At 42.6% G+C, this 11,567-nt stretch overlaps 1 protein-coding gene across 1 annotated transcript; it reads right to left on the bottom strand.

Moving 5' to 3' along the window:
- Window positions 1-22: 22 nt before the first annotated feature.
- vrk1 (VRK serine/threonine kinase 1) lies at window positions 23-11,499 on the bottom strand. The gene is made up of 13 exons (XM_062522629.1): window positions 11,370-11,499; window positions 10,341-10,494; window positions 10,160-10,215; window positions 9,669-9,738; window positions 8,937-9,024; window positions 8,429-8,537; window positions 7,881-7,973; window positions 6,982-7,114; window positions 5,544-5,664; window positions 4,887-4,945; window positions 2,665-2,837; window positions 693-777; window positions 23-376 (listed from the first exon to the last, which is right to left on the bottom strand). Exons 2-13 carry the CDS (start codon window positions 10,492-10,494, stop codon window positions 204-206), a joined length of 1,314 nt encoding a protein of 437 aa, XP_062378613.1. The 5' UTR covers window positions 11,370-11,499; the 3' UTR covers window positions 23-203.
- Window positions 11,500-11,567: the final 68 nt, after the last annotated feature.

Here is an 11,567-nt window from a genome sequence, read left to right as displayed (position 1 = left end):
CTTACTCTCAGCAACGCTTGCTTTTCTTTTTTTTTTTTTCTCGCCCCAAAGTATTTATTATTATTATTTTACAGAGATAGAAACAATACTCCGTTTTTAAGAAAACTTAAAAAAAAATGTACAATGTTTTGAAAACATAGAATCCATAAACAATAAGAGTAAGAGACAGTGTGTGACAGGTGCCAAGTAACAGCGTTAAAAAGTTAAGGGGCCTTCTTCCTGCCCCTTGGCTTCTTGGGTGGCTCAGGCATTGGAGAAGTTGCTGCATCCACAAAGGTCTTTTTGGGAGTTGCCTTCTTGGGAGTTGGCTTCTTGGGAGCGGCCTTTTTGGGAGTTCGCTTTTTGGGAGTTGTGGTTTTCTTTACTCCGTTGGTCTCTGTAGGCAAAGTGAGATGTGCATTCAGAGCAAGAAGTGAACTTTTTAATCCCTTTTTAAACATGGGACAGCACAAAATGTAAAACTTAAAGCATTTCAACAGATAGATTCTCAGAGTTATGAGGGTGTACTGTAGCAACTCATTAGGAATGGAAGAAAAATATAGTACGTTTTGACACTAGAATTGTTCTGGCACAGAGAGTTTCTATATAAAGCAGTCACTTATCACTATTAGCCTGTAGTGAAGACTCAACACAGCTCTTTGGGATAATTTGTCCTGCACAATAGGGTCATGAACCTTGTCAGGAGGACTCACCTTTCTTTTGAGGGGCACGCCTTTTTTTCACCGGACTGCCGTCAACGTCATCACTAGTCGCCGCCTTCTTTCTTTTAGTGGCAGCCTTCAAGATGAAATAAATAAATAAATAGACAGTACACAGTCAGTACAGAGCACTGGTCAGGTCAACAATCAGAGTGTAAATAAAAATGAAATATTGAAAAATGACCTTTAGTTACTATTGATTGAATCAGACTTAGAAAAATATATGGGCATAAAGATTCACAAACTATCACTGCACCTCTATGTATCATAAATGTATGAAAGAAAAAAACATTACAAAATTTAAATGACATACATGCATTTGTTAAGACCAATGAAAAAAAAAAACACAGACTTTCAAGGTCATGAATAAAACTCTATCCTCTGAGCTAGCCTAGCGAGTTTACATGTGACAATGTAACATTTTGATTCCACTTACCAGTAATGAATACTTTGAGCAAATTTCATCCCGGCATACTCATACCCATTAAAACCCTTTTTATTTCTGTCGAATCAAAAAACGCTCAGCACAGAACGCGGAGGGTTTCAAAATCACACTGACTCGACGGAGGTTACGAACAAGATGCACTTAACGACAGCAATCAACCTCTCCCACTCGGTCGCTCCGTCTGCACAATACAGCCTCGTCCCCTCTCGGACCTGAACCATCATCCTCACCGTTTTAGCCCCCCCACCCCCACCTCCTCTCTCCCCCCCCTCGTCCTCCTTTCTCTCCTTGCTTTACCCCCCCCTTCCTTCCTTCTCCCCTCTCCTCACATTTCCCATCCATTTTGCCAATTGCTACCTCATGATTACCATCTAGACCCCGCTGGGCCGAACAGATTGGCTCGATAATTACATACAATAGCGGCGGTGGGCAGGTAACCCTCCGCTGGCACGGGTGAGCTCCCCGGTGGCGCTCTCCATATGCAAACGGCATTGTGGGAAGTGTCAAGACCGTCCCCACCCCTCAGAACCGCTGTGGCGGCGGCAGCGGCTCGCTGATTGCCGGGCCGAAGCCGGCTCCTGAGGTTACGGTGTCAGCAAATTTGTGATACATCAGGCAGGAATAAACACAGGCACTCAAAACCTCTCTGCAGAGGGAGGCGAAGGGGTGTTGGTGTGTGTGTGTGGTGTGGTGTGTGTGTGTGTGTGTTTGGGAAGAGGGATGCATATTGAAGCTCTGGAGAAAAGCTGGAGACTCTGTTAGTTCGTCTGCCAAGGTTTTGATGGTGGACGCCAGGGGTCTTGCCACTGCCTCCCTCTAGTGAAAAAGTAGGGATGGATGGAGGGATGTGCTGTCCTTGATTACACTGTTTGTCTATTCCACTGACATAAATAGCTTATCCTTTTACACATAAATAGGCTCCAGAATCAACGAATAATAATAATATTAAAAAAAAAAAATACTAGTAAAAAATATATAATGATAATATTTTAAAAAGTAATCAAACTACCTCAATATTTTGTTGCATTCACAATGAAAGAAAATGCAAGTAGAAAATACAACTAAAACCTCAACTTAAAAATAACAGATGAATATCAAACAAAAATAATTAAACTACTGGCTTTACCGGATTTAGGGTACAAATACTTTTGTTTGGTGGTGGTGGTGGTGTGTGAGAGGCTGTGTGTGTGTTGGGGCTGGGGGGTGGTAAATAAGTGATGGTCTGAGCACATCTGTTAAAAGCATCATGCTTTAATCGTATTTGAAAATCAATGCACTTGGCAACGTTTCCCACTAACCCCAGTAATTAGACGTGGATCGTGAGCTGGCATTTTTTAATCGCAACCGCTTTCAACAGGTAAACAAATTATCTTAGGTATCTTATAAAGGAGACACTTGAAAGGGGGATTGCTTGGCTGTATGGAACGTGACAAAAGTTTTAAACCGCAAAAGATGCTGCTAGTGCGACCAGAGCTACTTTGCATATCAGCGATTGGAGAGAGAATTAAAATGGATTCTGACCTTGGCTTTGACTGCCGCGCCGCCATTGGTCGTCACAGAGAAGTTCAGCTTGTCATCCGCAGATGCCCCGATGGACTTCAGGCCGTCCTGCAGAATGGTCCGCAGCTTGTCGTACGGCGGCTTGTCGCTGTAGCCGAGCGTCTTCACCTCCTCCATGAACTTCACCATTTCATCTGGTATTTAGAATAGAAATCGGAAAACTGAAGGTGGGCAAGGGCTGCATATATCTGGGCAGTGTTGTGCTTGCATTTGCAATTTGTTTTTGGCTGGAATGGGGAATGATGGATTTGTAAAGCTGAGCGCCTTTAGAGTTAGCAGAACCACTGTGAAAATTACAATTTCTTTTTCACACTTGTGTGTACACACACGTACACACACAGCAATGACAGACACATCCAAAGGACGTTTTAAACACTGAGAGGAAGTCCCCAGTAAGAACACCGAGAGAAGACAAGCATGACACTTTGACCTTCAGGCTATATTTAATGGAGCAACACAAAACACACATACACACACACACAAACACACACACACACACAGTTCCTCATCATCCTTCACTCCTCATCCAGCGTTGCTCTCAAAACTTTTGTTTACCGTCGCAGTGCTAAAATAGTCACACTAAACAGAATTAGCCATGAAGCCTGTGAAAAACAGTGCCGCCTCCCATCGCCGTCCTTGTTGTGAATGCGGTGTGCAGGCGCGCGTGTGTGTGTGTGAGCGTGTGTGTGTGTGTGTGTGTGTGTGTGTACATGCACGACAACAGCCCGGGGAGAAATCTCTCCTTCTGTTGCGTTGCTGTCACAGAGCTTAAGAGATGTCAGCCCATCAGCTGGCGAGTAAAGGACTCGGTTGACGTCTTTGATATTAAAAGACAGGGCGAGAGCACAGCGCTTGGCGAGGCGCGACCCGGGTAAGGAACAGGGGAGGCGGGCAGGCGGGCGGGCGCGTGGGCGCCATGCCACACGAGGGGAGAAACGGCAGCGTGGTGGTCTGGGACACACACGCACGCACACCTACACACACACACAGGCACACACACACAGGAGCGTTGAACTCACCGGCAACCTTTCTCTGTGACAGGGAGGATTTTCAAAAAGTTCAAAGATGAAATTGCGCTTGCTTTCCCTGTCTTTTATCAGCTCGGTTCCCTCCCTAGCCTAGCAGAGAGAGGCACGGCAACCGAGCGGCCAAGTCTAGGCCTCGAGTTTGGAGGAGTAAACAACTTCAGACTTTCTAGCCAAACACCATACACTTATATGCCCATCTGTGCACCTGTGATTCCTTTGCCCACAGCTGGTGGCATGTAGAGTAGTACCACAGACCAACCGAGATCAAACTGTGGCTAAGTGTGTGTATGTGGTGTGTGTGTGTGTGTGTGAGAAGGAGGTGCGGGGGTGGTTGGAAGAGGCCCTGCTTCACTTCACAAAACTTCAGCAGGAAAATAAATAAACAAATAAGCAAATAAAAAAAAAAACTTGCCGAGCACTAGCGTGGCTCTTGTGAATTAGCGCTCATTATGACTGACATCAGTGGGGCCCGAACGCGTTTGCGAGCAGAACAGAAGCTCTCTCGCGCGCTCGTTTCCGCGTCGGCACCACAAAGCACTTCAGTTCAATTACGGCTCGGCGCGTAAACAAAGGTGGCCGTGGCGCTCCGAGCCATCACAGGTGCTCTCAAGGACTTCGGGGTACCGCGCGCGACAAGAGGCGAGAGACAGGCGACATATTTACAGCGCTGTCCAAAACCAACCTGCTAGCTTCATTAACGGCTGGAATAGCATTTTAATTAGCCAGAATGGACAGCTTTTCATTAAAAACCCGACGTGAGCGACTGTTCCGCAAATACGGGCGTTAGAATATGTAAATGAAAGAGAAAGACATTAGAGAGTGTGCTAAGAGTAGCATGCAACTGTGGGAAACCAACCAGTGCATAGAGACAGACAGTCTTTAAAATCATGGCTTAACTATTCTTAAGTAACGTGATTTCTGTATGTTCTGTTACAAACTTTTTTTTTTTTTTTTTTTAAATGCTAGTACTGTAACGGAGTTTGTTTGGTTAAAATGCAACCACAAATGCTCAAGCAAAGTAAGGGAACTCGAGGAAAAATTAAGCAGCTTCACTATTCTCCGCAAAGCAATATGTTATTGTCACATTCAGTCTCTATGCCTTTGTACAGTATGTTAACAATATATTTGTTGGGCTGAAAAACAACCTCGTCATACCTGGCTTATTCTCTGATGGGAAGCATTTCTTCATGAATTCCCCAATATCGTGTCTGGATCTGAAATAAATGAGAACTCTCATCATCATCCTGAACTCAGTCTCAACAGAAAAAGCCAACAAGATGCATTTCTCCATTTCATTAACACTCAACCTTTTGACTTTATGTCACTGAAGTTGGTTGATACTTTTTGTCACAAGTAAACTTGACAAAGAGATGCTGGCAAATTGTTTAATTGGATACATAACATAATATAATATAATACTGTACACATCCAGGCTCTTATCACCTTATCTGATAAACTGATAAGCAAGCCAGCACTTTTCATTAATGCGGCCCTTACTGCTGCCGTTGACAAAGTCAATTGAATTGTGCAACAAACAAACAAACAAGCAAGCAAGCAAGCAAGCAAGCAAGCACAAGATAAAGACACCCAGAGGAGAAATAAAGGCTCAGGTATGACACTAAAACACTGGAGGGAGAGAGAGAGAGACACCATTGTGGGGCCGAGGAATTTTGAGCCAATGTGTCAGATTATAGTAAGAATGGAAGATTCTAGAGCGCTCTAGAATTGTTGGTAACAATGCTCTGGTGTCAGAAGAGCTGGAGGAAGACACACATAACAGTAGTGTGGCAGAGGCGTTGAGAAGTGACGTACGTGAGTTTGGAGTCTCTGACGTAGACGGGGTCCTGCAGTTTGTCCTCCCAAGGCAGGCGGCCACACAGCCACTGCACCATGCAGTAGCCCAGGATCTCCAAGTCCCCTCTCCGAGCAGGAGCTAGTGAAACACACACACACACACGTTCAAGTTATGACTTAGAGAGAGTGCGTGCACACACACACACACGCAGCAGTACGCAGTAGCCTTATATCTCCAAGTCCCCCCTCCGAGCAGGAGCTAGTGAAACACACACACACACACACATTCAAGTTATGACTTAGAGAGGGTGCGAGCACGCACACGCACACACACACACAAACACACACACATACACACACAGCAGTACACAGTTGCCAATATCTCCAAGTCCCCCCTCCGAGCGGGGGCCAGTTAAACACACACTCAAATCATGACTTACAGTAGAGCATGCATGCACACACGCACACAACCACACACAAAAGTAAGACATTGTTAGAAAAGAGCTAGAAGTTCTTTGTGACTTCCACTACCAGTCAAGTTAGTATCACATACTAAAATAGCTCCAAAGGTTTCCTTATTTGGACATGCCATGTCAGATTGAAGTAGAATTAACAGAAAAAGTAAATAGTATGCACACACTCACTCAGACACACACAAACACCAAAAACACACACAAATGACCCTCAGATGTAAGGTGTTTCCTTTTCCAATCTTGCCAAACACACTTTCACTCTATGAGAGTTGTAGTTGATTGACTGATAACCAATGCAATATTTTTGGAGGATGACATTCTTAGCATAGGTACAACTACTTGACAGGAAGGTAGAATCCACTATCCAGTTTTTCTGAAGATCTGTGAAAAGCCCCTACTGTAGGTTTTGTCCAATCATGCAAGACAAACCTGAATCTGACCAATTGCCCAACACCTTTTTGTTAAACTGGACAGAGCACCGATGCCGTTATCAACATGCATTAATCTGTGTATTTCTCACCGCCTTACCCTCAAAAGCATGGCTCTGTGTGTCCACGTATTATTGTCTCACAGGAAAACCTACGGGATATTTTTAGGGTTTTTGTCACACAAACTGACATACCACCTTAAGCAGTGTGATCCTGGTTAACACAGCCATTACAATGCTGATGATCATATTCAACTAATGGGAGCCTTACAAACACAACAAACCAAGCCCAATGTGTGATAGACTTTGCGAGTAGTCACAAGTTAGTATGGTGACACTACCCAACTGTCCTTCGCACACACATGAAAATAACACGACACGTTTATAAAAATAAAAAAAAACCACACTCCAGACACTCCCTAAGGTCCTTCAGGAATGCTGTCAGTTCAGGTTCTGGGCTCTGGACACAACAGCTTAATTAGCTATTGGCACAATAGTTTCCACGGTTACTGGCGTTAAACTGAATTGAATTTAGTTGAATTGAGACTTGACTTACACACTCCTTTATGGGCATCGATACTCGTGAATTCAATGGTCCCGTCATGGCATCGCTTTGGGTCTTCTTTATACTCTTTTGTCTGGCCTTCGGGCGCGTAACGGTATGCCAACCCATAATCTACCAGAAACACCTGCAACCCCCAAAACGGACATTACATATTGAGATAACCACTTTCCAGAGAAAGACCATTCAGGAGATATACAATATAACATTCTTCTTGGACCCTTACGCCGGTATGGGCAAATTAGAAGTTAAACATTCTCAAGAATATCAGAGTTAATTAAATTTACGTGTAAACGAAAAGCCCAAACGCATCACAACATATGCGTTTACAGTACAAATATCTAGATATGTGTAAAGGAGCCCTCAACATGGTATATTAGAACCTTACATTGTTGCTGAATAGAATCTGTCAGAATGTTCCAAGCTCCCCTGTTGAAGGGTTAATGCACTGGCATATACATTGAACATCAAACTGCCACCCTGCTGCATGGTACTGGCAATGAGAGTAAATAAATATGTAATTTTTACAAATAGAGTCAAAGAGCAAACCACTAAACCTGCAAATCCCACGAGGGCCTTTTGTGAAATTGTAATTTAAAAATAGCACAGTTTAATAATACCCTACTGTTGCATTATTAATTCCCACAAATTAAATATTTGTCCCTGCCTCAAAAAACCTCAGCTTGTTTGCCTGAGACTTGCACTCATCTAATCTCCCCTCAGCTCAGGAGCAGCGAGAAAAAGGATTAACATTTCAGCTAATAAATAATAATAATTTAAAAATACATATACGGTATATCCATATATAAATAACACATCAGAAACGCATAGGGCGGTGTACAAGGGGGGGAGCGTTTTCTGCAGGTTCCTTGTGTAAAAACGCAGCCACGCACCTGATCGGGGTTCTGGTAGCTGAGCAGGAGGTTGGAGGCCTTGATGTCGGCGTGCACATACTCGTGGTCGTGAATGTATTCCAGCACGTCCAGCTGCAGAATCAACAGAGCAGGGACACAATTAGGCACATTCAAATAATCAGCAGGCCTGTGACTAGATTACACCTCGCATAGCTCAACAGCATCTAAAGACTCATCTGTTTACCTGTATCTAACACAATCCGTTCTTGCAGAGTTGTAGTTTGTATATGCCGATGTTATTGCTATCATTATGTGGAATTGTATTCAGTCTTTAAATAACATTTGGATTTAAATATGATTTAAATATGAACATATGACTTTACTTTATTTTCAATGTTAGTGTAATGTTTATTGATGCCACTGTAAGTTTTCTGATCTGATTTTATTTTTCTGATTTAAAGATCTAGAATACAGCATACAGGCCTACCAGGATACCCTGATACAGGATAACACACTTTAAAACGTCTTCGTAATGGAATTTTATTTTCCTCTCTTCAGTGTGTTAGCAGTGACTCTCACACACTCACCAGCTTAAGGCCCAGCTGCAGGACCAGCTTGTGTGGAAACTTTTTGTCGTTCTCTTCAAACTTCTTCTGCAGGTCCGTTCCAAATCGGTCCATCACCATGAACCTGTACCTGAAGGATGAGGCCAAACACACACACAGCCACTAATTAGAGACATTTTGCAATATTGAGCAAAAAAAACACACACACATGTTTGCCAGGGCACTTAATGAATTCCTACTTGAGCTTCAACGATTAATTATTTTGTGTTTTTCAAAGAGGAGCAATAAAGTCAAAATTCTCAAAATGTGATTACTCTCTGGTTTCTTTATTTCTCTAAGGCAGTACATTACATTGTAGGTTTGGGATGTAGACACAACAATACATTTTACGACATCAATCTATGCTTTGCAAAACATTGGTCGACACTATTCACCAGTTTTTAATATACATTTTATAGACCTAAATAAATTAATAAGGAGCATAATTGACAGATTTGTTGATCATGAAAATCATTGGTTGGTGGCTTACTTCTTTCCTCCTCTTTCATGAAGTCCAGATCCCCAGTATTTTGGAACTCCTAGATGCTTGAGCTTGTGTGACTTCATCCAAGACTGAACTTCAAAACAAAGTGAAATGTTGACACAATAAATGTATAGCCTCGCCATCAGTCAACAACACACAATCTACTTAAAAAGGGAGAAAATAACAATAGTGTAAAGAGTTCATCACGGCCGTATGCAAAGCACCAAGTAATAAGGAGCCATACAAAGACAGTGCATAATTCCCTACACAGATCCTTAAACTTATTGGTGCTCAAAGTAATAAGAATGTGATCCCTTGGGGAGTGGACGTGAAGACCGGAAGGTAATCTGCCAGTGAGACAAATATTTACCAACACTGTGGCATTCCGATGAATAAACCATGAGCCTGGCTAAGTAATATAACAGTTAATTGTCATGGGATGTTGACATTTGAATTGTTATTGAATAAAACGCAAAGCTACGGCCTTGGGGCAACCGCACATGCCACACAAGGCATCTGATGCTGGTGCGTCTTCTCTTCCATACGACCCCTCGTGCTCATACGAGAACTTTGAGTTTAATTAAGATTTTTTTTTTTGGTTGGTCTTTGCTTTGTTTAAATTCACAGCAGAATGCAAAGCAATGCAAAGCAATGCAAAGCAATGCACAGACGTGTGTGTGTGTGTGTGTGTGTGTGTGTGTGTGTGTGTGTGTGTGTGGTGTGGGGTCGAAAGCTTACTTAGATCAGGCCGGGCTGCCCTCTGGTAGAACTTCAGCTCACAGAACAGTGGACCATTTTCACTGGGCTCCTACAAAAGAATGACCGTGTTGTTGGGTACAGTAGATTTAAATACATTCAGCAACAAGTAACAAGTAACTGCCATGTCAGATGCACTGAGGATTACATCAAACTGAGAACTGTGACAAAATGGTATTATATATAAAAATGCACGTATAACTAAGTAGTACAGATGTAATGCTATATGATACAATATGTACAAGGCTGTTGACAATGCAGAGTAATATACAGATTATATGCATAACATATGAAATGTGTTATGCACAGAGGTGAAATTGACAGAGTCGGATCTGAGCAATGTAAGAAGTTCAGCCTGTGTAAGAAATATGAATGTACTCAAGTAGTGTGATAACTACCCATGTAAAAGTGCATATCATGCTGAAAAATATACTGTATATGTTACATGACAGAAAATATGAAAATGTTCTCACCACTTTGATGACATAGGGTGCATCTTGTCCCACAGATTGTGTAGTTTCTTCATTTGCTTTAGTTGACAATGAAAACAAAAGTGATTAAGTATTAATGTCGAGAACACTTTCTTGGTGCATCACATCTGCCGTAGACTCTTAGTTACCTGTTCTTAATCATAATTATATCCCATACACTTACCGAGGTACAGTAGACCAAAGCCCCCTTGGCCAATGGGACTGCCGAGCTTCCAGCGTTTCTTGTGACTGTCAGTCAGGACCTCCCCAGGCGGAAATTCCTCTGCCAGCTTCCTTTTGGCTGGTCCTCTACCTCCCGCCTTAGCCTTGGGAGGCATCTAAAAGGGACAACATACCAAGAGGTAAAGAAATTATGATGGAATGTAATGGCAATGCAATATCAAAGGCTTGGCGTCACAGCAGTTGTGTGAAAACATTTGAAAACATTCTTCTCATAACTGGATGTCTTACAAAATGTGGATGCAACCGTGAGTCATTCACGATTCTGCAACATCCAATGCATGGATAGGGTGCTTTTTTACTCAAGTCGACCTTAGCCAAATGCTTCAATCTGACGATCCTAACCATGCTTCGAATCAGCATCTTTTTCTTGAAAATAAAACATCAGTGAAAAACGAAACCGAATGTCTGACTAAATTATTCTCTAAACACGGACACACGTAGCGGGAAACGAAAGTAACAATCACTTTGCAAATAATGTATTGCATCGCCTGTCAGCTGATTCGGCAAACTTACATTGAATTTATTACGACAGCAATAGATCTGTTGTCAAAACTCAGATGCGATGCTGTATTTCAGGAATCGCAGTCGGTCATGGTAACATTGCTTTACGCTGTCTATACCAAGACCTGTATTGAAAGGCAAGCGATACGGATTGTGGTATTTCTCCATCACTGGTCTGCAGATGAAAACTTGGCTAGTTAGCTGGCTAAGTGTTCTTAGCCATGTTTCATTAAACATCACAACCTGGTCGCCTGAATGAAGATGCTTACGTGGAACAACTGCATCTCGCGACGAGAGAAATTATAAATAGGTAAAAAAAAGAGCGGTCGTATTTCCAATTCTTCTGACCATGTTATGCTAGCGTTAAATTAGCTGACATGTGAGTTGACACTATCTGTCGTGTTACTGAGCGTGTACTGTTGTTACATTTTGACATCGTGTGTATCAATGAAGTCCTTAACATAAATACCTGTGCAAGCGACCTTTAAGCTTTACTTTAGAAAGTACTGTTAGTCTGTAACGCAGGTATAAATTGCCTCCAAGTCCGAAGTTCCCGCACAACTCCTTACTAGGAAGTCAGTGTACTGTACGAAACTTCTGCAGCGTCAACTGATTGGTCAAAATATGTTACGTACTTCCTGGTTGGAGCGAGGCTGCTCTTGGTTGT

This window comes from Sardina pilchardus, chromosome 20 (genome assembly GCF_963854185.1).
Source record: "Sardina pilchardus chromosome 20, fSarPil1.1, whole genome shotgun sequence".
NCBI classification, from domain to species: domain Eukaryota; kingdom Metazoa; phylum Chordata; class Actinopteri; order Clupeiformes; family Clupeidae; genus Sardina; species Sardina pilchardus.
This window is presented reverse-complemented; position numbering and strand designations above follow the sequence as displayed.